The 26,742-nt window shown below is 38.8% G+C and overlaps 2 protein-coding genes across 4 annotated transcripts in view; both read right to left on the bottom strand.

The window, feature by feature from the left end:
- Positions 1 to 12,727, bottom strand: part of mybpc3 (myosin binding protein C3) — a 33,335-nt gene extending 20,608 nt beyond the window's left edge. Inside the window, exons 1-11 of the mRNA XM_076883393.1 lie at positions 12,632 to 12,727; positions 9,865 to 10,134; positions 7,682 to 7,777; positions 6,574 to 6,651; positions 6,134 to 6,282; positions 5,546 to 5,663; positions 5,356 to 5,404; positions 2,966 to 3,025; positions 2,107 to 2,130; positions 319 to 482; positions 92 to 224 (exon numbers count right to left, since the gene is read on the bottom strand). Of these exons, the coding sequence (XP_076739508.1) occupies positions 92 to 224; positions 319 to 482; positions 2,107 to 2,130; positions 2,966 to 3,025; positions 5,356 to 5,404; positions 5,546 to 5,663; positions 6,134 to 6,282; positions 6,574 to 6,651; positions 7,682 to 7,777; positions 9,865 to 10,134; positions 12,632 to 12,656 (1,166 nt within the window). The 5' untranslated portion in view covers positions 12,657 to 12,727. The remainder of the gene's footprint in view (positions 1 to 91; positions 225 to 318; positions 483 to 2,106; positions 2,131 to 2,965; positions 3,026 to 5,355; positions 5,405 to 5,545; positions 5,664 to 6,133; positions 6,283 to 6,573; positions 6,652 to 7,681; positions 7,778 to 9,864; positions 10,135 to 12,631) is intronic.
- A 3,255-nt stretch (positions 12,728 to 15,982) lies between these two features.
- On the bottom strand, positions 15,983 to 25,615 carry spi1b (Spi-1 proto-oncogene b). 3 transcript variants are annotated; one of them, XM_004543244.3, is made up of 5 exons: positions 25,232 to 25,615; positions 24,626 to 24,719; positions 23,167 to 23,363; positions 20,355 to 20,505; positions 15,983 to 17,874 (listed from the first exon to the last, which is right to left on the bottom strand). In XM_004543244.3, the coding sequence occupies exons 1-5, from the start codon at positions 25,271 to 25,273 to the stop codon at positions 17,561 to 17,563; spliced, it is 798 nt and encodes a 265-aa protein (XP_004543301.1). In that variant the 5' UTR covers positions 25,274 to 25,615; the 3' UTR covers positions 15,983 to 17,560. The 3 variants fall into 3 exon arrangements, with proteins under 3 accessions (XP_004543301.1, XP_023010483.1, XP_004543302.1); XM_023154715.2 differs by having other exon boundaries at positions 23,167 to 23,321; XM_004543245.3 differs by having other exon boundaries at positions 24,626 to 24,716.
- Positions 25,616 to 26,742: the final 1,127 nt, after the last annotated feature.

The following is a 26,742-nucleotide window of genomic DNA, read 5'->3' as shown; positions in this document are numbered from 1 at the left end:
AAACTGAGGCATGAGGCCCTGATTAAGATAAAATACTTGCATCTATAAAAATAAAACTTAGCAAAGGTGCACAGGTAGGGTGTATTCAGACCTTCCAGTTGGTTGAATTTCTTGCCCGTTTTTCAGCCACTTCACCTCAATATCTGAATTGGCAACCTCAACAGCCAGTTTTATTTTGTGGCCCTTTGACACTTGGTAGGCAGGATCCAGCTTTTTGAGGAAAGCTGTGTTTCAGAGCATAAATAAAATAAAATAATCAGTCTCTGTTAGGTTTTCATTTAAATTGTGTTAGTTTTGCTACTATCTCAGTGCACCAACCTTCACTTTTCTTTTCATCTTTCTTCATCTTCTTCAGCCTCTTGAGCATGCCCCTCAGGTCGGTGATTCCGTACTGAAAAGCAATCTTTTCATATTCAGTAGGAGGAGCCTGGCTGAGGATGTTCCACACATCCACATCGGTCTCTGTGTGCACCTGCACGGTTCTAACACACAAAGACAGAGATGTTAAAACCACTCGAGTGACACAAATAAGTGAAAAGAAGCAGGCTGTTAAAACAGGGACAGTCACTGTAACACACTGGCAAAACTGACACAGTCAGATTCATTGATATCGCATGCATCAGTTCATTATTCGATACTGAAAAACTAACAAGCAACCGCTCAAGAGTCATTTTAGTAGATTGTTTACAGACTTGTAGCTAACGATTAGCTTAAACAGATCGATATCGATTGTGTTTTGTAATCTCCTGTTGTGTCATTATGGGCTTGATCTCATTTTGTAGTTATTGTAAAGCTAATTTCAAGAATTTAGGAGTATTACAAACTACATGAACAAAATTACTGAGCCACCTGAGAAAGGCTTTCTATGAAGCTCCCCATGCACATTTTTTGTGCTGCTGTTAATGGACAGTTTCTCATAGAGCACTTTTTTGTCCTACTTAGGCATTCAAAGTGCATTGTACAACATGTCTCATTTACAGACACATTTAAACGAGCATTTTTTCCCCTCGCCTAAATGCTTTCTCTCTCATGTTCATTCTTCAACTCAGGGTTCAATATCAAACTTGAGCAGCCAGGGATTTTATGACTAACCTTCCAGTTAGTCGATGACTTGCTCTACCTCCTGAACCACAGCCCTGTACCCTGCTTCATAACAATGTATTATCTTCGCTACTAAATTACATTTGGTAGTGAAGACAACAAAAAACTTGATGATTGAAAAAAAGGTTAAAGTGGTGGTGAAGGCATGGCAAGAGTTTGACTTACTTGTAGTACTATATTTCCATATATACCTACTTTGTATTTCTTCTTCTTCTTTTTTTACTTTTTAAAATTTTATGTGAACTTATTTATTTATTTGGTTATGTTTAGGCACCTAAACTACTTGCCTAACCCCATTAAATAAAGAACTGGCTGCCAGAAAAGAGGCAGAAATAATATAGATAAAAGAAATAGAGAAAACAGCTTTCCCTTGCACCATAATTGAGGCCTGAAATTCATTACTTTTATACAGTCCAGTTGCGCTGCTCACCTTCCATATGAGAGTGTCACTGTTAATAAAAGTTATAGATGTGAAAAACTATGAGATGCTTAAATTTCCCTAGCAAATATGATCCCCATTAAACATTAATATCAACATATTTGTATCAAAATAAGATAAAATGTGCATTTTCTTTTTCTTTAGAGCAGTTTCACTACAAATGAGAATGTCTCCTCTTCATACCTTGGATCTAAGCTGTGCACACTGCTTGTGTACCTCTGTGTACCTGTCATCTGTTTCCTTGTTGCTTACTTGCTGCTGATGTCTTGTTTGGTGTGAGACTGCCTCCTGAGTAAAGTTTTGTTTAACTCTGTCTGCCTGCTCTGTGCATCATGTAATGGGGAATTATTATGCATTTGTTTTATATACTGTCAAAATGACTGACTCTTGCTTATGCTTCTGTAATAGACTAGCAGCACTTAATCAGCTAAGAATGATCGTGATTTCAGCGTTACTATTAATTATTGCAGTCAAATGTTTGCTGTCATGGGGGAAAAAAAACACGTAACACAGAACAACAAGAAGTTTCCCAGTGACATTCAGACAACGTGTCAGCAGTTTCTTACCGATTTGAGGGTTTTAAGAAACTGCTGCTCATTCAGAGGTAGAACCCAAGAGGCAAATATGGCAAAACAAACCAGAAAAGTTAAAACACAGCATTTCAAAAGCAATGCAATCAGCAAATTAGAAATATGCTTTTAAAGCACATTAAATATCATTACAATGGTTAAAATGCACTGAAGCAATCGTGCACACGCTAAACCTGAGTCACAACGTCAGTCAAAAATGACTCATATGCTAACAAAGCATGCATTGTTAGGATTTTAACACAGGGTTTGCTCATAGTGAGGCATATATGCGGATTTTAGGGATGTGACATGTGTTAACCCCGAAGACTTTCAAAGAAAAATGTAGGTGCACGGAGGTGGAAGTATTGTCAGACTTATTATAGACTGAGTGAAATGATCTTCGGGGCTGTGACAGTGGTGAGCAGGGGATTTATTTAAAGTGTCAGGAAAAACAATGGGATCTGACAAAGTGACTCAGGATGTTATGTGATGGAAAATCATGTGTATACGTTTAAAAAATGGTAACACTTTTTTCTATTCTGCGTGACAGACAAATGTATAAGCTCGGAAATAATGAACACATCATGCCACCTTAAATTATCACTGTGCATTGTTAGTTTGTGTTCAGGCTTATTTGGTTGCAGATCCGTGATCATTCCAACTTTTAGTTTGCAAATGCAGAAGTAGCTTACTCTCTGAAGATGCAAGGAGATCCAGAAGGAATGAAAGCGTGAGAGTTTTAGATTATAAAGGGCAACCCCCCCCCCCCCCCCCCCCCCCAAAAAACAACAACAACAAAAGCTGAAAGACTATAAATAATTAGAATTTTTTTGTTTATTAGTTTGTAATTGCTTACCTCTTTTTTAATAGAGTACTGAAGTCCAGCTCTCCTGAGTCATCATTTCCGTCTGTGCTACTGCAGGAATCAGAAAATATCAACAACCCAGTAGGTTACCTTTTTCTCATTTCTTCAATAAGTAAATGTTATTACTAAACAGAAATAGTCTATTTTAAATAAAACAAATCCACATTCCCAGACTCGGTAAATTATTTCCTGTTTACTCGAATATGCAAGGGAGAGACTTGCATATCAAAATGTTGGAAGAAAAAAAACTGGATTGGACACGCCGAAACTAAAAGAAAACAAATGGAAAGATGTGAAGTGCAGGCAGATGTTTTTGTCTGGAAAGACAGATGTTGCCATGTTTAAGGAAGCAGCTTTCATTTTGGGAAATACACATTTATTTATGCTGGTGTAGTCAGGGGGGTCGGGGTCTGTTTGGTCCAGTTATTGTAGGTGGAAACTTATCCACAAAGCTCCACAAATACTGCATACCGGCTTCATGAGTCCAGCCGGACTCGAAGCAGACTTGGAAAAGTTTAACAGGAATAACTGCTCAACTGTGGTGCCCACAGCTGCCAGTGTGCATCTGAATGTGACTATAATCCCTGCTGAAACTCAAATAGTTTACTGCATGGAAGTTTAGAAATTACACAAGATGGTGTTCTTGTTTTTGCGGAATGGCTGTATCTGTCTTATACCAGCATCTTTTAACAAAGAGCAAAACAGCAAAGCCAGTCATGCCTAAGGCATCGAGGCAAGCCGTTTACATCTCCTTCCATTCTTGTTACATTAGGATAACTTTACTTCATTTCTGGAAACAAAGTCAAAAAGTTGTATTTCCCAAAACTATAGAACTGTTCTTCAAGCCATGAGCAGCAGCATTCATTCACGCAAGAACAAAGCAAAACACTGAAGGTTAAAGCAAACACAAGTCACCGTACGGTATAGGCTCTGTTTGCTGCTCATGAGTGGGATAACAGATAAAAACAAGGGCACAGTAGACGTGACTGTGTATTTGTCTCCTGACTGTGACCCGGCAGCAGGATTAGAAGGTGAGTCTCTGGTTTATGCGGTGGAGTTACAACACACCATAGCTGCACTTCCTCTGTGTGGCAACCCCTTATGGAAGAGCTCGGCTACTGAAAAGCCTGTGTCTTAGCACATCCTGCACTTTCAGTATGATCAAACCACCGTCCAATTTCACTCTGCCATGTAGCTGTTTGTGCAGCTGGCTTTGGTGTTTTGATGAAGACCCAGGAGGAGATCAGAGGGAGCTGACAGATGCAACTAGCGGCATGTCACTTAACAGTTTAATAGCTCAAATCTCCACATATGGAGAGCCGAAGATTAACACAATCGCAGCTATAATTAGCAGTTGCATTCTGGATTTTGAATTTGAGTCCCACACTTAGCTCTCTCTCAAGGTCTTCCTTCTGTTGTCGTTCTCAAAAATCTGCAAAAGGGAGGCCGTATCATTCACAACACTGGGTTTGTTTGGCAGAGAAAAGGCAGGCTGCAGAAGAGAGAGGAGTCTCTGATCTGCATCCTGATTTCTCTGTTCTTTAACAAAGTCCTCAGAGTTTGAATACAGGCCTCAATTGCTGCAACAAACACTTTTACTACCTTGCTCCTGGTCCACTTCTCTTCTTACCGCCTTCACTCCTGACAGGTTAGCATTTCCACAGTTATTTTTCACAGACAGCAATAATCCACTGCAGTTTATTAGCAACTGTACTTGTGCATTGACTTTATAATGTACTGAGTCCTCGCTATCATACACAAAGCTGACGGCAAAGTGATGGCTGCAGTTTTGTTCCCCATTGACTCTGATTTAAAGCATGTGCAAAAATATATCTGCCTATGGGTACTTAAGTGGTTTTCAGTGTTTCTGTTATCTACCGAAAACATGCAGAAGTAATTAATCCAGCTCATCTAATGAAATAATTCAGTCCTTCCTTTAAATAGCCATCTTTAGACTGTTTAGAAATATTCTGTATTTTTCTACAGAGGGCAAAAACTGGTTTGTTCATATGAAACAAATCCAAAATAAAATGGTTTTCTGATTATAAAACGAGATTACAGAAAACAGATCACAAAAAATGTATCAAAATGTACCCTTCACATATGACAATATTTCACTTTTATTAAAATATAGTCAGCCTGGTAATACAAAATTGAAGAAAAAGTGTGACTGATTACTGGATTATAAATAGTTTTATAAAGGGAATGTGAATTTTATAGCTGTGACATTAAAGAAATGGGATGAGGAAGTTAAACTCTCAATGAACAACTCATATAAACAATTTACTTTTTAAAATCTTTTTAAAAATGTCACATCACTTTGTTTATTCTTGGAATGACATATATTATTATTTAATTTAATTTTTTTAAATAAAACTTACGTGCGTCTGAAAGCTGCTCTTATATCCAGGCCCTCTGGAGCACGAGCCTCTGAAAGAAAGTGTCCAATACCATAAATCACTGTGGTGCATGTATACATGTATATATATATGTTTGTGTGTGTGTGTGTGTGTGTGTGTGTGTGTATGTATTATAAAAAGAGGGTCACATTAATAAAATAAGGACACTCACCATGAACAGTGAGGTCAAAGTTGCAGCTGTCAAACTTATCCTTGGATGAAACCTCACATCTATAACCTCCAGCAAAGTTAGCCTTGGCAGCAATGATGTGCATCTCAAATGTGTAGACCTGCAATCACATGTGTGCAAAGAGATGTGAGATTTAATGTGTTTGGAGATATAATGTGTTTTGCTGTGTGTATGTGGGATGTTTTTAGGAAGGTGTCTGCTGATTTTCCCTGCCTCCTTTCCTTTGAAATCTCTAAGTTTCCCTGAAGTTCTGGGTTTCCGAACAGGTTAGATGTGTCACTGCTGTGTCATTACCTCGAAGATAGCGTGCCTGTGGTTTGTCGTGCTTTCAGGATAAATGCCTGAGGCAAGATGTTGCCCAACTGAGAGTGAGAAGGGCAGGACTTGCAAAACATGTCGGTTGCTTCAGCGTGAAATGCTACATATTCCAGCCTTAAGGTCATTTTAGTGACAAACAACATGAGCCCTTGCGTTTGTGTGTTCCTTGAACGGAAGCATAGCTTTTAACATATGTTATTCCAAATTTCTTCTAGTGTTGCTTGTTGTGCTGTCTTTTTAGCATTAGCCCACCTTGGTGTTGCGGTCATATGTCTCCTTCAGTTGCAGGTGTTTTCCAGACTTGCTGGCAAGGTCCATCCACTTCCCTTTGAACCATTTGACCGTGGGTTTCTTCAGCAGCGACTCAGCGTTCACTTTAGCCACAAAAGTGATGTTTTCACCTGTGTGAAAACAAGGCTTGGATTTGATTCTCATATCTGATGGCATCTTTGCCTTTTCTACAAATGATCATCTTACTGAGCGCACATTATACACATTACATTCATTGTGCGATATAGCTTCTTTTTGTTTTTTATTAAAAGGATACAATATTCTACTTTTTAAGTATTTTCATTACAAGTATCTTTGCTTTTGTGTGTCCACCCTTCCTATACATAGCTGGTTAATTCTGTGGGATTAGATTAAGGATTAAATGTATTTAATTTTATATCCTGTATTTTGAAGCCACTCACCTACAGTGACTTCTCCACTCTGAGGTTTCTCTGTGAAGAGTCCAGTCAGGTCCTGTCTGGTGTCTGGAGGATGTGCATCTGAAAACCAACGGGATTAAAATACAATGCTACAGCATAAACTTCAATTATAAAAATGTTTGGGTTTTTCATTATGTTGAAAATAGCACATGATTAGCTTAGCTCTGAGAGTTAAGGCAAACCTATCATGGTCCTGGGCTGCTGACCCAATCTTTTTTATATTTCGGTCCCTCGTGTTCTGTTTATGATCCTCGGGGTCATTCCTAAATTGTTTATTATTGTTTTGTTTTTCAGCTTTGTGCATGTTAATTCGTGTTCACGCTTGGGTTTTTAGTTTCAGTTACTGTTGTGGTCACTATATTGTTCCTCATGTCAGGTTGTCAAGTCTCTGTGTGTGGCTGTTGTTGTGCCTGTGTTACTTCCTGTTTTATTGTGGTAGTCTCTCATCTCTTGTCTTGTCCAGTTCAGCTGTATGTCCTCTTTGCCCCAATCATCCCTCTGCATCTGTCTTGTCTTAGTCGCCTTTTGCCCTTTGTTGAGTAAACTTGCTCACTGTCTTTGAGGTTCATTCTAATGTTTTCTGGCAACTTTTCACTGGCAAATGTTTGGATTTGCTGATTGTTTGAGGTTATTTCCTGTGTCCTGTATTTGCCTCCTTAATGCACTTGTCACATAGAGGCACATGACATAAACCATTCAACTTTCTGCTGTTGTTGTTAAATAGAATATGACAATTTTTGATCTGACATTACTCTACTACAGTAAAAATAAATGTGAAATCCTCTTTAAAAGAAGGTCATTAAAAAGTCTGAGGGGTCCTGTATTTATCCACCCTGCTACATGGAATTACAGGACCTTGGAGACCTTTTCTTTAAACATAGCATGTGCAAAACTTAAAATAGCATCCAGGCAATGCCTTTTCTTACAAATGGCAGCTGTTTTCAAAGTCTTTGTGGAGTACACATGTACAGTTATGGGATATTTGGGGGCATTTTTGAGCATTCGGGGAATGATTTTCACAGCATATTTTATAAAAATGGACAGCTGGTAAGAGAACAAAGGAATCACTGAGTGATAAAAATGAACTTACCCTCAGCTTGTGCTGGGGCAGGAGTTTCTTCTTGTACTGGGGCTACTGCAGGCTGAGAAGGGGCTTGTTCTGGTTTTCCATCAGCAGGGGCCTCAGCTGAAGATAGCAAGAAACATTTGAGAGGCACAGAGAAACGACAATCATACGTTTAGTCCATTCACTGTTCCCCTCTCAACAAAGAATCAGCTCCAAACAGTGAGTTTTTAGTCTTTGAAACAACATAAATAATACGAGAGGTGAAAACATTTTTGTGTTTTGTCAACAAAAACTCTCTGGCCAACATTCATCCAGTCGCTTCCGCTTATCATTTTCAGGGTCGCGGGGGGCGCTGGAGCCTATCCCAGCTGTCATAGGGCGAGAGGCGGAGTACACCCTGGACAGGTCGCTAGTCTGTCGCAGGGCTAACACACTGGGACAGACAACTATTCGCACTCACATTCACTCCTGCATTCACACCTATGGGCAATTTAGATTTTTCAATTAACCTATCTCCACAAAGGTATCTGGCCAACATTCATCACCAAAATATTTTTATCTTATCATTTTTTAAAGGCCCGCTGACTTTCCATGTGTTATCAGCTGCCTCTCATGCCTTTCCTCAGTGCCAGTCAAGTGGTGGTTACTCATGAGGAAATAATGCGTTGGTGTGGGTCAAGGTCGTCATGCAAACAGAGTCAAGGTGGCTTTGATATGAGCCCCAGACAGCTGTGGCCAGTCCCTTATAGCACACTGGGCACTTTGGCCGCTGTCTTTCTTTGACATTTGTTTACATCTTACTAAAGCCAAAGGGCCACACTGATAAACGAACACAAATGCAATAGCACAAATGTTGCTCCGTGACACACTTGGCAATCATCTCAATGTACATTAGAGTGCTGTGCAGGTGCGATAAAATACAGGACAAAAGGAGTGAAGTTAAACGAGTGAGTAGGTGTGTTCACGGCCTCAAATGAAGAGCTGGACTTTTTGGGAAATAAACTTGCTGTTGTAATATCATTTGTATTTAGAGACAACAGTCCCCAGGACACAGGCATGCAACTAACTGAAGGAAGCTGTGTAATTTCTAGTCACGTTACAACGAGTCATCCGACCACTGGCTTGGATGACTTCTCTCTCTCTCTCCACCATCTGTTATGTACAATTTAAGTCTTACTGAAACAACACGAAGGCCTGTTTCCAGTTATAGCGACAAAGCCAAATGTCACAGACCCTTACGCCAGCTGACTAGTGTTCAAGTCCCTTCTGGGACAATTATTTTTGATTTAGTGGACCACGTAGGTTCTCATGTAGTTTCAGTAGGATCTTTTGATGTGTTAAAAAATCACAATGTCATGTTTGGGGAAAACACAGTGTGACGACACTCAAGCTTTTAAAGTCCCTTAATACAGAGCTTTCCGTTCAGGGAACCAGGCTTGAATGTCATAGATTTGTTCTAATGAGCCAACAGCTGATCACGTTGTGACTCCAGCAGGGACGGGGGCAGCAGGGTTACTGAAATCCAACAGAACACAAAACAAGTTTTTAAGTTGATTACTCTAGCCCCATAAGAATGCCTCTCCTAAGTTTGTATGCACAACTACAAAACATATTTAACCACATAACAATTGGCCACTTCTGAGGGTCTAAACCTTTATAGATGTCTCTTTTTAAAAAAGGTCAAGACAAAGTTCGACACAGTCATTTCTGGTTCCCCGGCAACTTCACAGTGAGCTATAGAGGTGCCCTTTCATGCACAGGTGGTCTGATGTTTTTTTTTAATCTTTGGACCGAGTCAAGGTAGCTGCCCTTAATACAGTATGAGTTATATGCTAAGCCAGCTGTCTGCTGACTATAACCTTGAATCTAGCTGTCAAATACGAGAGTTTCATCAATCTTCTAACTTAATTCTCGACAGGAAAAGAAATGATGCATTCCCCAAAATGTCAAACTGATCCTTTTAAAGCAAACATCTCTCAAATGCACAGCATACAAGCTGTTTCAGAGATCTGGTTTTGAGTACTGTCAGAGGGTGCTGTCAGAATGTGCAGAAACATCAAGTGCATGCAGTGTGTCAACTATTTACTGCTTCAGTGGTTTTCTGCATCGAGTGCTCCATTTTGCTTTGTGCACAGTGATGACATTACAGCCCGTAGGTGAGCACACAGAGACCTCAAATGCACAGCAGCAGCATCGCAATCTCCCACCTGGTTGAGACACCACCTTCAATTCAAATTTGACCTTTGAGCCCCCAGCGATCACTGCGTAGACACTGGCGTCTTCTTTGGTAATAACTTTTATAGTGAGCGAGTGCTTGTTCCCGTCGGCTGCAATAATGTATTTGCTGTCGCTGGCAATGTCCTTTGAGTTGCACTGCCATTTTACTTTAGCGTCTGGCTTTTCGGTCTCTGCCTCAAAGATCACAGAGGACCCCTCTTCTGCCTCCTGAGTCTTTGGTTTCCTGGCAAATGCTGAAACTGGGGAGGGTGGGTTGGAAATTAAAAGCAAACCTTTGATGTGTCAATTTAACTTTCTTTCTTTAAAGCTCATATGCTGCCAGGCCAGCAGTGAACACAGATACCATCATCTCACCGACAATTCAGTGATTAGAATTTGATCATGCTGTAAAAACACTAAATGACAAATATCTGTGAGATTTGACATTATTTAAACTTTTTTTCATCTGGTTAATTTCTCTCTGCTCAAAAAACAAAGATCATGCCCGAAGAAATTCTGAAGAAAGAACAAGACATATGGGGGCAACAATAAGTATGAATATGTCAGCAAAGCTAGAAGAGTCATGAGCTCAGCATGGCTGCCCAGGGTGAAAAATGTTGTACAGTCCACAGCACACTGGGTGGGGCTAACTGAAAACCAATAAATTTGCCTTTTGCCACTCCACACAGATCCTGTCAGAGCACAAACATCAAGTTAGAAGACAAAAATGAATTCCGGAGCACATTCTGGAACGTGAACAAGCATTAACAGTGCTGTACTGTATGTGTACAAGCTAAACACTTTTAATCTGAAAGACTGAAAAAATTTCTTCAGCAACTCTTAAGTGTTTGTCATCTTTACAAGAAGCCTAAAAACAGGGAGCGTGACTGACACGACTGACTGACATGTTTAATGGTTTAACGGTTATGAATCGCACACTTTGTGCTGGCGTAATGCAGGCGGACAGTCTTCAGCGAGTCCTCACCAAACCACACACAAACCAAAAAAAGAAAAAAAAAAAGCCCTCCACATGTTAACAGATGGCCCCGCAAGTATGAGTTTAAATATAGGATGCATATGTACTGGACTAATAAATGAGGCTGGCAGGCTTAAGCTGCAACAGGGGTTGCAGGTATCATAGTTGAGGGATTAGCTGGATGCTATTTTTGTGACTTTAAAGGGAGAGGAAGAATAATGTGCCCTTCTTGTCATGTTGTCAATCATCTGTACTGTTCTAATTTTCATACTGCTGTCTGGCTTTAAGGTCAAATAGACTCCCTTGAGTTTTATTTTTAGAGAATTTTAGTAATTGTAAAGCTGATTAGTGGTCTTTTAAACCTAATTTCACCTTATTTTTGGATATGTTTAGCAAATTATTTCAGCTGAATCTCACGATGACCGGGTTAAATGTTGGCATTTACAGTTTAATCTCTGTTTAATTCAATCACATTAACAAGTGATTAGTGTTAAAGGTTAGGATTGAGCTGAATGCACCTTCTGCAGCCAAATGTGTTCATTTATATATTATTACAGCTTTTCTTAATGTTGTTGCTGTATTTATTCTTGTCTTTAAATGTTTGACTGAAAACAATCTTATTGACCGCACTGTACTGATAGTAATTGTCAGTAATGTTATGGGCTCAAGACAATTTGTCCTGAACAAGTCCTTGACACTAAAGGTCTTAACACACGCACACAAGCTTGGCCATTTGGGCTGCACTCTTTGTCATCGGATATGTGACATGTCAGGCTTCTCGCTCCTCAAGCGGCCATTCATTTCCCACTCAAGAGCGCAAAGAAAACTGTGGAAAGTCATTTGTCAAGTTGGAATCCTGCGGGGCATTTTTGGATCAGTGAATCATTTTGTGAATGCAGTGATGCTGGAAATGTGACAGTGTCGATTTCACATCAGACGATGTTTCCACCTGCGCCGCGAGATTTGTAAGTGAGCTACTGACGAGACCAAAAAGGGCTTCAAGTTCAGAGTGTTTTCTGATGAGAAACAACAACTGCATGCACACGAATGTAGTAGGTTCTGATTTTCCCTTCCTGGCTACATGATGGCTGATAAAGCATTTTAATAAAGGCACTTGTGGCACCTTAATAAGCCATGGAATATATTTAAATTTGAGGGGATGGAAGAAGAATACTGCTACTTTACTTGGTCAACTGCATTACACATCTTTAAGCTGTACAAAGTGAACATATTGAACCACCTTTCATTTAATAATCATGAAAAGGAAGAGCTACATTTTCTTTATGTTTTCCAAATGTCATTTCTCAGTTACACAGGTTAAAGTCATTGCGTGGGAATAAATAAGCTTTATATTTAAAATGATGTTTTAAGTCTGTTTAGAAAACTTTTCATATAAAAACACTATGAACAAAAAACAAAGGCTGTGTCACCGTCTATAACGAAAATGATATGCAGGTATTTGGCAGGCAGTTTAGTTGTGGTTCATTGCTTAAGAGGGGTGTGGCCCATCTCAGCTTTTTCTCACATGTACTTTTTACACATGTCTTGCCATATTGTTGTTCTTCTGACTAGATATTAAGGTAGAACGTGGTAATATCACAATAAAGAGTGTATCTAAAAGTTTACAGTTATTAAGAGAACTCATATCTATGGCAAACCTTTTGATTCATGGATTAGTTTGCTCAAAGCAGGCATGTGACAGAACAGTAGGAACATTAAATAAGATGAGAAATAAATTGCTCCATCTTTGTTTGCTAAGGTAGTCGAATATGTCCACTTACTTGGTTTTTTGACTGGCTCTGGCATCCTGATCAATCTCCTCTCTTCAAATTGTGTGACTCTTTGCTCCCAAACAGTCTGCTGTCTGTCTCAACACCCCCTGCCTTTAATAGTGGGCCTCTTTCCAAAAATGCCTCCCCTCCTTCCATGAACCATCCCACCTCTTGTGCCATTTTTGCTAGTCCTAAGCCAGTGTCCGCAGACACCACTCCACTCCTACAGCCCATTCCAGCAGTGACCCAGCCCCCACTTCCCAGCCCACCGCCTGTCACCGGTCACGTCTGACCAAGGGCTATATTTCAACCATCCTTTCCTCCAGCACCTCGGCTGAATGATAGGCCTTGAGAGGGAGGGGAAGAGATGTAACGCAGTAGTTTATATTTAGCACTTTGATTCCAAAAAAAGTCTGCTCTGCCCACATCTGTTCTGCCTCCTGTTAGCCTGTATGTCTAAGAGTTAAAACTACAAATAGAGAGACAAACTCTAGTTTGTTTGTTTTTTTTAATGGATAAGGTCTTTAACTGGTCTGTGTCTTGGACACACATGCATGGCAATCTTGTTGTTTTTTGGCAGCAACTGAGCCATGAGGTTGTCGAGCAAATACAAAGTTGCTTGATCCCTTTAGGGGCCACCGAGGTGGATCATCTGCCTCAATTTCACTCTATCTCTAGCATCTTCCTCCTTAACATGTCCTCCTTAACTACACCCATGAATCTTCACTGTGTTCTTCCTCTTTTCAGCTCCATCTTCAACATGCCGTGTTGAATATATTCACTATCCCTCCATCAAAGCCTTGTCTCTTCATCTCTAAACTGCTCACCCTGAACTGTCCCTCTGATGTACTTATTTCTAATCCTGTCTGTTCCCGTCACTCTCAATGAAAATCTTCAGCTCTGCCTCCTTTTTGTTAATGCCACATACATCATACCATAATTCTACCCCTCGAAGCATTGCTGTTACACCTTTCTCCCTGTCCTGCTTCTACAAACATTTATTCCTCTTTTCTCCACAGCATACCTCCACCTGCCCAGGTTCTCTTCCACCTGCATCTTACTCCCACTACAGATCAAAATCTCAACTGCAAACATCATAGTTCAGTAATGTAATTCCACCCACACCTTGAACCCATCTGTCACTCTTACTACACACCTCACTACTCACTCACTATCCTCATGGTGCCCTGCACCACCCTCACATACTTTTCTTCCACCCCTGACTTCCTCATGCAGTACTACAGTTCCTCTCTTGCCACTCGCTTACTCTTTCCTACTGAATGCTTTCTGCAGATTCATTCAGTGATGCCCCGTCTGACCATTTCTATACTTCTTCATCAACACTCTCAAAGTAAACATTACATCTATACTTCTCTTTCTCAGCATTAAGCCATGCTGCTGCTCACTGATCATCATCTCTCTTCTTAAACTAACTCTTTCCTACATCTTTATGATATGGCTCTTCAACTTTATCCCTGTGCAGTTACTACAGCTCCGTACATCATCTTGAAAACTGGCATCAGCACACTTCCTCTCTGATCTTCTTCTTCTTTAGTGTTCAGCCTTACATACAACTCACAATTAGCCTTTTCCTTTTCAACTCAGTTTTTGCCGTATCTATACCCTCTCTGTGCTTGTGTCTCAGATTATCTCACTTTTTCTTTGTTAACATCCTCCTTTGAATAGTTTCATGTACTTGTTCTTTTCACCTCCATTCTTATATGTTACTCCGTGCTCCTCCTCTTCTTGAAGCACATTTTCACCAAGCTTTCCAAGCTCCTTAGACTTTTCACCACAGCCTTTTCCATCCTTTTCACGAAATCCACTACTATCTATCGTTCTGCATTTGTCTCTTCAGTATCATACCAACCTAACACTTCCTAATCCTTTCTGTTATCTTCACTTTCATGAACTTTGGAGACTGCTCCAATCACCACTCTCTCCCCCCGGGGACACTCTCTACCGCTTCATCCAGCTTACTCCAGAAGTCCTCTTTCTCTTCTTACTGACATCCAGCCTGTGTGGCATGCCTCAAACCCATGATTTTGTGAATCAGCCAGCTCTCTCTTTGACAGCCACAGTCCTGAAATTAAATGTTACTCCACACTTCTGCCTTTCGTTCTCTCTTGTTACCTCCTAACAGACCTTTTTTGTCTATGCTATACTAAAGCTGCCATCAGCGGCTCGTTTATTCACAAGGGTTGCCACATCGTGTAGCTATGCATGTTTGATTTGGCAACGTTTTCACACCAGATGCCCTTCCTGATGCACCCCAAAGGGATTTGTGTCTACAAAAGGTTTATACTATATTACACTAACTATATTGTACTATACTCTAATCTGGTGCTTTTATGCATCTCATGTACACAGTTCTCTTCTCTTGCATGAGCTCTAAATTACTGTATTTGACTGAAGGACATTTTAACGCCTACATGTTATTGATATTAATTATAGCTCAGCCATTGTGGGGAGCTGTTGGCTCTTGAGACACCAGGTGCTGTGGTAACTTTATATTTACATATTGCAGATTACAGTAGTAAATGTTGCAGTTTGGCTACTCCCATAATGCCAATGGCCATCGTAACTAGAATGCAACTGTGAGACCAACACACAGACGCTGAGCACTTTAAATGAAAAATAACTCTCAAAGTGTTTTTCTCTGGCCCACGATGAAGCTTCAACAGTACAAGGTCAATACAATATGCCATAAAACACAGTTTCTAAATATCTAATTTCACACATTATACATATTTAAATCTGCTACCCTCAGTAACACATTACATATGTTAATATTTCACATACAGGAGCATCTATCTATGACAAAATTTGCCTTTGACATACTTGATTCTGACATGATAAATAAATTTCGTTCCTATTTTCTCAGTTAAAAAAGGATGTGTGTGGAAACGGAGAAGTCAGTGAGCATTTCATAGGTCTTCTTTAGACAGTTTGCTAAAAAATGTTTTATGAAAATGAAAAGCAAATAGAGAACAAATGAACAGAGGACTACATTGCCCACTCAGTGATATAACATAAAAATTGTAGTTGTGTAACTTTCAACATAGTGGGTTCTTTATACCCTCTATGAACAGGGGAACTGGTGGCTGCGGTGTGTCAGTACACACAGGCAGATATAAGTACTTGGTGACAAGTGACTTCACCTCCCCAGCCCCATATTAACCTCATAGTTCCTCATAGTTGAACGATTATCTTTTCAGTTGTAATGAGAGATGTCACTTAATCTGTGTGTCTAACACAATTCAACTTTATATAGACTTTGTGTTTCTTCTTCTTTGTGTTTTATCTCCAGTGTTTGCCCAAATCACATCACAATTATCTTTGCAAGAAGCACAATACAGATAAGGTGACGGACAATTTATTAACTTTGTACATGCGATTTGTAATTGTAACATACAGCGTTTCATATACGGTCTTCTAAACCATGATATGAAACCTAATATTCTGTTTTAAATATATTTTTTAAAAATCCAGTTTAAATATATACAAACAGTAGTAAAAACATTACAAGAGAACTTGTACATGTTCAACATGACAAAGAAGTTGAATGTCATTGCTGTGGTTGAATGACATGAAGCAGAATTTAGTTTTGAAAATATATCAGATATTTCCAAACAGAATATGAACGTCTATGTGTGCACCCCCACTTAAAACTGCATAGGGGGATGTCAACATGCCTACATCCACCCCACCCAAGAGAGGGCTCTGTTTCTTTTCCTTAATGCTTTTAAACAGGCAGCGAACAAGTCAAATCCCTCTCATACCAGGAGTTCGAAGAAAAGAGTCATATAGCTGCTGCTTGTACATTTAATATGAAGCTACAAAACAAAAGCAGACGTAACCTGCTGGAACTCATTGCTCCAGATTCCAAATAGCTGAAAAACAATAATCCCAGCTTGCTTTTACATTTCAGAGATGCAATGTTTATCAGAAAGTTCATCTGACTGACTTTAGTACCTTTGAAAAGAAGCACTCAATCTGTTTACCCATGGATTTAAAGTCTTAATGTAAAAGCCATGTATTTTTTTTCACATTTCTGTTGCGTACACAGGAAAACTATTATACTTTCTATCAAAAAGACACAATAAACCAAAATGACAAAAAAGAAATTCTACAAGAAAAATTAAGAACAAAGATTTATGAATGTGTTTGAAAATGATGTTGTAGAGTTTGATGATCGTAGATGATTGTTCCCCGTGGCTGGTAGTGGTTTTTGTGGTTTAAGAGGTGAAGTTCAACTTTATGGTTGTTTTGTACATGTTGTTTGTCTGTATTTCATTCACAAGAGTTAGGCGTCAGACAAGAGTTGCCTGCAGTTTTTGAGAGACTGAGCTAAAGTCATTAAACTGTATTACTTTAAGCCTGAAATAAACTTTAATCTGTAATAAACTGCACACTTTAAAGCTATTTTGACTAAAATGGCCCAAGGGTAGTTGTAATTAGGAATTCTTTCTAGTTCCTGATATTGACTTTGTCTGTTAGGTGTGTGTATCAAAGGTCTCTCTAAACCATGGTATCACATGACTTTCACTTCCAACTCTGGCCACCTCAACAAGGAACACCAGCAATAACACCTTTTCAAAAGTACTCATTCACAAATATCTATACACATTTACAAACAGCGTGTTACACATAACCGTGTTCGGCCCTGACTTTATTTTCATTGTGATCATTTGGAGTATTTTGTCTTCCAAATATTTCAGACAGACAAGCCAAACTGAGCTTTCTATGGTGATTCTTCTGTACTTATTAAACGGTCCCCCAGCATGTCTTAGAAGGAAGATTGTGGTCCATAGCTTTATGCTGCATTTACTAGTACCTTCAAAGACCCGGTCACACTGTGCAGCAGTACTCATCAGGAAGACTGATTAAATCTATACTTTTCATTATTCAGTGCTAGTATTTGAGCATTCCTCCTGCCTATATGTATGCTTTTCTGTCTAGATGACTCTTGCCCAGCACCTCATCACTAAACTGGTACGTCAGCTTCTTTTTGATCTTTTTCACCTCTCCGGTTTTGCCATAGTTGCGCAGAGCACGAGCCATCTTCTGGTAGGTCATTTTCTTGCGGTTTCCCTTCTGGATTCCCCAGCGGTGTGCGAGAGCCTCCTTGTGTTTGGAAGAAAACTGGAATGTCCCTTTATCTCTGTCCACCCACCAGATACTGTCCTTCATGTCGCCGTTCCTTAAAAGGTCCAACAGAAACTGGTACAAGCGGATCTTCTTTTTATTACCTTTGGAAACAAGAGAGTTGCATCATTAGAAGTGACATATTATCATTTTTTTGTTTTACTTACAGATTAGAAAATCTTATATATATATATATATATATATATATATATGTGTGTGTGTGTGTGTGTGTGTGTGTGTGTGTGTGTGTGTGTGTGTGTGTGTGTGTGTGTGAATATAAATCATAAAAGATTAAATAAAGAAATGTATAACTTTATACAAATTACACAAAGTCAAAGATCGGTCACTGAGAAAATTAGAACTAAAATTGTTTCAGCAGAGCAGTAGTTGATTTTACAATATCTGTTTTATGTGTGTCAACGTTACACGGCGTACAGTGCAACACTGCAATGACTTTGCACGAAAACGCTTTTAAGTTCTTAGAAGCAATGGAAAATGTTTTTCCTGCAGATATAGCCGTCCATGATTCATCATATTTTTTACACAATCATTCTGTTGTAATGAAATGAACCTAGCTTGACGCACAGTTAACTGTATCTGAAGTAGGTTAACCAATGCTTAGATGTCACATTAACGATGCAGGAGGTCGTTCGTTAATTTATATCACTTTACACATGGCTGCCTGTAGCCATACAACAAAACTGAGGACAATTGACTTCTGTACACATCAAAAGCAAGATAAAGACACTGTTCATGCTGTATGTTATATGGGAACACAACACATATCTTTTTCTAATATCATCATACTGTAGTTTTTTGAGACATTTAAAAATCATTCGTTTGCACTCTAAGATTATTGTGACTAATTTGTTAACAAAATAATTAAATAAAAATCTAATTTATAGTTTAAAAGAGTTATTTTTACAGCCACCTGATCGGGAGTGTAGGTGACAATTACACATGCGACCAAACTATTTACTCCTTGGACAAAATGTCTCTATAGTCAGAGAAATATGGCGTTTTTGTTTTTTTTTCTCCTTTCACTTCCACTCATACACAATCCAAAACTAAAGGAACTCTGTAAAGCCGATGGGGGGGGGGAGAGAGCATTTTACATGGTACCAGTTTAGTATGACGCACATTCACTTCCACTGAAATCCTCACCTCGGTGCTTGGTTTAAAAGAAAAAAATTCCCCCAAACAAAACAAAACACTGCATAAAGCATAAGCCACTTGACTACAGGTACTACTGACACTGGGCACCAGACACTACTCAGGTTCTGTCACATCCTAAATAATATAAAAGAGGAAGTGCACACTACTTTTGGTTAAGCCAGAGAACAATGGTCAACTGTGAAAGGATTTGGACATGATCCAGAACGTCCACTGACACTGAGACTCTGACTCTGGTGTGTGAGTCAATCCTGCTGTGTTGGAAAAAATGCCTATTCAACAAACATGCTGCTGTCTACCACTTTTATACAGAACTTGGTCACAGCAGAAAAAAATGCCCCAAAGACTGACAGATCTCTGTAGATACCTCATTAGAAGGCCAGCGAGGTAGCAAGCTTTCCCACTCTACACACTGCATGTTTTCCAAAATCCAGTGTAGAGAGACAGAAACTTTTAACCGAACTGAACTGAATTGACCTGTTTTCAGAGTACCCCACCTCTTGCCTAGTGACAGCTGTGATAGGCTTGGTGGACGGATGAATGAGTTGAACTGAATTCCATTCTTGGAGACCAAATTCATGATAATTCATAACAGAAAAGAAAACCTCACTGTCTTTTTGTGGCCAATTTCCGGAGAAGATGCAAGACCAGCAGTTGTTGTGCAACGTGTAGCTGATCCTAAAAGCGCAATTTAATTTGTCAGCAGAACACAAAGCTGACATGTCTTATTGACAAATGTCCACTATCCAAGTGCACAGAAAGCAAAACTCATCCGTAAGTCAGACAGAGACTCTTGAAGCACCTCTGATTCATGCATGACCTAAAACGCAACAAATAAACATGCCCCTTGTCTTGGTCAACGCATTCATAGAGGAACTTGGACCACATCCACATGGTGTTGGCCTGTATTTATATAGCGCTTTACTAGTCCCTAAGGACCCCAAAGCGCTTCACATATCCAGTCATCCACCCATTCACGCACACATTCACACACTGGTGATGGCAAGCTACATTGTAGCCACAGCCGCCCTGGGGCGCACTGACAGAGGCGAGGCTGCCGGACACTGGCGCCACCGGGCCCTCTGACCACCACCAGTAGGCAACGGGTGAAGTGTCTTGCCCAAGGACACAACGACCGAGACTGTCCAAGCCGGGGCTCGAACTGGCAACCTTCCGATTACAAGGCAAACTCCCAACTCTTGAGCCACGATCAGATATTATAGAAAGTTCCTTTAGTTTCCAGGACTCAAGAACCTAAAGAAAGAGTATTGACGTAGAACTTCTAGATATACAACGACCTGAGAATCTTAAGAGTGAGACTATGAATGTGAACACGGTCAGAACAGTTGGTGCTTCCTAAAGTATCCATGCTAACTGCCACAGACTGAGTACAGCAAATCTAGTTCCTTACCCAGCTCTCCTGTTGGGATATAAGAAACTCGATCTCTCAAGCACTCCTCATCAGACACCTCCAGTGGCGGACTTCGTGCCCCATGGTCCTCTTCATCAGAGCTGCGCTGGGATATATGCGGTGGATACAAGGTCCGAGGGAAGAACGTTACCTGTAGCATACAAATCAAAGTTAGTTTTAAATAAAATGTTTGCAATGATTTAACTTGTAGACTATCTATTAAATTATTTTCATCTCCAGGTTTCCCCTGAGTTGAAGTGAAACAATAATAATAATAATGAAATAATGATGTATCATTTCATAGAAAAGAGCTTCTTCTTGCGAATGATTTTAAATAATGTTTAGCACCAAAGATGGCTAAAGAATGCAAAATTGCACTTAGCATTTATTGGTAAAAAAAAAAAAAAAGTATACAGTACAGTACTTTCTACAAGCTGATGCAATAAAGAGCAGTTTGTAAAGCAGTTCAACTAAACTCTGCTGTAACTAAATGTGACATTTAGATACTGCCATGTTCAGAGTGGTCCAATCCAACTACCAAGGGCTACAGAACTTAATGATGTAATCCATCTTTTAATTTGTATTTGTAGCTGTACTTAATTTCCTAAGAGGTCTGCCGTTTTAATTGAGAAAAGAAATTTTCCTTGCAATGTAACATTTTTTCAAGTATGGTATTTAGCCTTTATCTGGTTTTTTCAGACACAGTTTCACACGTTTTATTTATTTAAGTATGTATGCATCTATTTATCTATTTCATGTATGTATGTGTGCATGGGTTTAGTTCTAATATAATTTTTAAGCCGCATGTTTGACAGCTAAAGACTTTTGGAAAGTTTTAAACTACGTTACTAATATAAAGTGCAGACAGAGATGATGGTGCCACTCTCAAATGCACTCTGTGACCACTTTATCAGAAACGCCCGTGAAATCTAAAGCCATCCGACAGCTCTACCATAAGTATGAAAACTGAGGTCCTGAGTGGGTAGTGCTGCAAGACCACAACATATTACACTTTTAACGGTATAGCATTTCACTGCAACATTAGAATTGTCATCTTCACAATGCCGATGCATAAGCTTGGCAAAAGTATAATTCATTGCACAGCTATTCGCTATGGTCGTTGGGTACTGTTGTACTGTACTCTATATCAAACACGTACAGTGAAGTGTGGGTTTCCACTAAGATGTTCTCACTGCAAGTGAAAGCGTAAAACAAAGTTTCTCTCTGCATGAGCTGTGATGTGTGGATGCTCCTGTGCGTGTGACAGGCAATAGCTGTCAATGTATTCATAACATCTTTTGAGGCAACGGTCGGTACAGATACCTAAATGTGAATTTCCATGTGCGAACAGTGGTTTTCACATTGTACTTTCCTGTTACACTTAAATTTCTGTATCAACACCTTATCTCGCTCTGTCTCTTTTTTTTCCAAGCACACAAACATTTTCATCTCGTAAAAAATGGCAGATGTTTTTTTTAAAAGGGAAATTTCACTCGCTAACAAGTGAAAACCGTCATGTGACCTATAGGCACACATGCTCTGTGAGGGTTTTTTTTGTGTGATTGCTAACAGCAAAAGCACAAGTTGCTCTTTATGAGGTGAGTATTTTGGTGAAGTTTAAGGTTAATCAAAAGATGTTTTACAACATGAAAAATCCCTTATGCTTTTATGCTACACGTCAGCTGTATCTGCTTGTTTCAGGACTTTACGTCTTCACACTACTGAGTGAAATGTTTATTGTTATAACATCTCTGGACTTAACATCACCTAAAATAGGGAACATGAACTTTGCATGTAGCCATAAATGTCACTATACATGGTACATACATGGTAAGATTTGGGGAAAGTCTCTGATCTTCATCAAAACAAGTCCTTTTTATTGTGATGCACATGATCTCACATGTGCTGAAGATTGAATGTAGAATTTTTGTGGGTTTTTTTCTCCTTTGAAACATGTGAATATACAAGAAAACAGGCACACATGCACACGCTTGCATAACACAAGTTCATACTGAGGTAGGCAACAAAATGTATGGGGTTTGAAACTGACGACGCTGAAGCGGTTAGACGTACTGTTTTCCAAAACCAGAGATCTCTGTTCTAGTTCACTGGTTCATAACTGGAGGTTTGAAGCATGCAGATGTGACTTTGAGTTTAGCTGAGTCTACAGAGCCTATTCAAAGTAATTTTTCCTTTAACACTGGGAAGAAAGAAGAAAAAAGCACTAAAATAAAAGTGTTTCTTGTAACTCAAAAGATTCACTTCCTGATTTTTGTAACAGGACCTTAAAGGGCCTCAAGGTCCCGAAATCTTCTCTGTGATTTCAATAACAGCCTCGAATTATGTAGATTCTGAAGATGTCTGCATAGAACTAAAAATATATGGTGCACTGTAGCAAAATCGGCTTAATCAGCTGACAGATATCAGTTTCTAGTGAATGCTTTTTCCACTCCACCACAGAGAGCAGAGTATAGTTATGCTTCATACTTGCACAGTTGAATAGTGTAAATGTCAGTGGCTTTAAATAGATTAAAAAAAAATAACATCAAAGTAGTTTAATGTGTTATCATACTCACTGGTGGGTAAATGTTTGATTTCAAATAACTCATTTCGAGTAGTTGATGATGATGCACTGAAAGCCTTAGTTTAAAGAATGCACACTGCAGACCAACAGTTTAAAGCTTGCTGGCAGCACTTGTTCTTTTTAACAGTTTCATTTGCACTTAATTATTCCCTTTAGTAGTCAGCATCACTGTCATTTTAGCCTCTGACTACTAATGACTGCTTGTGTTTTGTGGGTTTGAGGACTTACTGGTTGCTGTAACACATGGGAATGAGCCGCTAGATTTGGATCAAGCAGGTTTTCAGCTTCGTATCGTAGAGTGTCGTGTCGTAAGAGCCCAGATGGGTGGAGAGCCTGCACATTCTGGAGCTCTGTGAAGTTGCTCTCTTGGAGGTTTTCAAACTCTGCAGGGTGCACATGAGGGTGAGCATGGTAGTCCCAGTGTTCTAAATAGAGATGGTGAAAAACAGCATAATGGCCACAACCTTTTCTCTTCTTTTTGTACAGTAATAACTATTTTTGCTACCGCAGAATTTGTAACATGTGAAATTAGAAAAAATGGAAAGAAATTAAACCCATTCAGACTGATTTTTAGACAAATCTAAACTCGGAAAAAAGTCTGTACAAATGCACAAATGACAGTGGAGACATAATAAAAGCCACAATGTATTTCTGTGAAAATCCATATTTGGAGATATTTAAAGAATTTAAACAAACAACAAGTGGAAAACTGGCTTTCTGAAAGTGCCTGAGTTTGCATCAACAGTGTGAAATGAATAAAAGAGAATTCAGCATGAAGCTCTTTCCTGTTTGTTGCCACACTAGCATTATTACCACAGCCACTGACTGTCTTTAATTTGCAATTTTCTTTTTTACAAATTTTCCCTAGTTGTTTTATTTTTAAAACTTATTTAGTTGTTTAGAAAAAAAAAACAAAAGATAGATAAGCTAGCTTGAAAAGTACAAGTTTTTTTTTAAGTGTTAACACTGCAAATATGCAAATATTTTAAATGCAAAGTGCAGTCTTATCACTAATAAACAAAAATAGTTAAAAAAGCATGTCCCATGTCAACTCTAGCACTACAACAGTAATTAATATCTATTACCTTGATCGGTATATATGAATTTAAACATTTCTGGGTGTAGATAAAGATTTGACATCTTTCGACGCCAGGTTAGAGCACATCAAAATGACAAGTGATGCCTTCACAGCCAGCCCAGTGTCAACTTGTTTTAGTGCAACATTCAAAACAGTTGATTACAAGAGAAAGTAAAGCACCTTTCTTATATTAACAAAACCCCATGGGGCGAAAGTTGTTCTATGTCTGTAGTTATAGCGGCAAAAAAGAAATGGCATCTGTTTCCTGTGTTCCAGTGTGCTCCAGCTGCACACACTGCAGTCTTTTTATGTACAACAAACCAGAAAAGTCTGCGTTACCACATTAAGCCATGGCCAAAGTTTTTTTTTGAAGGATGACTAAAATATGTTTAATATCAATCTTTTTATATATTTAAAAATACAGTTTAGTTAATGACATCAGTATCTTTAAATACAATCTCCATGCATTGTTTTTTATTTTAAAATTATTTACATTTAAATATCACCGAGTGGATTTTCACAGTCCAAACTTTTTTTCATCATTAATTTACATTAAATTTCTTTAAACAGTAAAAGATTAGAAAAAATCAACGTTGAAGTAAAACTCACCTGCCTGGCTTTCTGGATCTAGGACATAAGGATATGAATATTCTGGAATTTGATGTCTGTAGATCTCAGGGTCGTAAATTTCATCTGTGTGCTGCTGGAACAACAAAAGCAACAACAACAAAATGTATATATCATTAATGAAAAGCGTTAAGTCAATGGTGTATGTGGACTATGCAGAAAATATATTCCTTATCTGCATTTTATCCAATGGATTTGTAAATTATTTGTAACATTTTAAACACCCGTTTAAGTCGCCTGTAAATGTATACACATTTAAATTAGCTTCAAGTGTTGCTACAATAATGACGATTTCTTTTCTCTTCTTTGTCCTACAGTTCTGAAACTCTCAGAACTTTTGAGTTTCAATTTCATGTACCTCATCGTATAATACACTCTTAGAGTTTGTAAGCCCTGTATTCAAATTGTAGTAGAAACCACATTAACTCATCTAATTTTTAAAAAAAATGTATGTCATCCATTCTTAAGAGTGTTTCTCTGTTTAGTCCTGCGGTAAAAAAGGACTAGTCTGTCAGCTCTGTTTAAGTTTCAAAGTCTAGAAAGTCTCCTCGGAGTTTAGATATTTGTAATAAAAGAAATTATACTTACAGGCTGAATGAGATAGCTCTCCATTCTGTATGGATGGAACATGGATACCTCTTATCCAGGACCGACTCTCAGATGCTTTGCTGGTAAAATGCTCTCTCAACCTTTCAAAACTTTTGCGGCACCATTGCACAATGTTTCAAAATTTCCTCTCAGTCAACGAAAACCAAAAAATGTCTCCCTCTCTTATTGTATAGCACAAGCTTATAACACTTACTGCTCAAACAGGCCTTTCAACTGCATCAGATAAAATTAAATAAACAAGGCCCACTGTTTAACTGCAAAATGAAAAAGGAACTTTTGACTTCTGTAAATTTAGTGTGGGTGGGAGCAATAGAGTGTGTCTGCAAAAGGTTCCTGGCCATTTGATGATTTGTCAGGGGAGACCATGAAACTTCACATTTATCAGGGTCTCTATGCTGTCCCATGCCTTGGTAGCCAATCATCATCGAGGGCTTTCCTCACTGTCAGTTTCTCCCCCCATCAAGTGTGAGGTGATAAATGTGGGCAACAGTGTTTGCAAGCGTTTAACGTGTTGTTGTTTGTGCTCTTTGTCAATGTCTGCGCTTTTACAACGTGTCATATTTAAGCAGATGGACTAGTATATATAAACATTTATGTTTTAAAATTCTTTCTGCACATTATAATGCATTTTTAAATCATGTAGATTTAAAATAAACATTGCTTTTTTTTTTTCACAATTGCTACATCATGTTTTGTTTTTAAGCTTTAAAATCAACCCTTGAAATGATGTCAACTATCCCTTGCAGTTTACAAATAGACAACAACATGTTATAAAGCATGTATTACATGGCTATATGGTGCTTATAAATGCTCAGCTGCTTTGTCTCAAGGGCTCAAGTAAAAATTCCATGCTATTTTACCAACCTTGCTATGTTTAGTATGTAAATGGCAACCATGTGCCTGGATCCTGACTGCGGACCTGAAACCGAGAGACTGAAGGAGTGCTTTGTAGCAAAATGACTACTACATTTGTTTTGGTCATGTAAACAGTGGCTTGCTGAGGAAAATGTGGCCCCTACACACAACACACACGCATGCAATGCACAGCTGTGAGATAAGATGAAGGTACAGTGTCTGTGCTGTAACCTCACCGAGGCAAATGGAGATTGTGATTATCACACAGAGAAGATACGGTTGGAATAATTCCTGAGGGGGAAGTGAGTACCTCTGTTGCCAAACAGTAATGACAGTCTATGAAACTGAGAAAACACCTGTTTGTTTTTAATTCAGTAATGCATTGTTATGCCATATATTAAACTAATTCTTTTGGCCAACATGTTCAATGTTTAGGAAGACATCGGGCTGCCATCAAATTTAGATGTTAGATGATCGACCATATATATATATATATATATGTATGTATGTACGTATGTATATATATATATATATATATATATATATATACATATATATATATATATATTTAAAAAACACCTGATTATTAATGTTTAGCCCGCTTTCACCCTAACAGAACAGCTTTGACCTCTTCT

Source organism: Maylandia zebra, linkage group LG1, assembly GCF_041146795.1.
Source record: "Maylandia zebra isolate NMK-2024a linkage group LG1, Mzebra_GT3a, whole genome shotgun sequence".
Classification (NCBI taxonomy): Eukaryota; Metazoa; Chordata; class Actinopteri; order Cichliformes; family Cichlidae; genus Maylandia; species Maylandia zebra.
The sequence above is the reverse complement of the archived record's forward strand: the minus strand, read 5'-3'. Positions and strand labels throughout refer to the sequence as shown.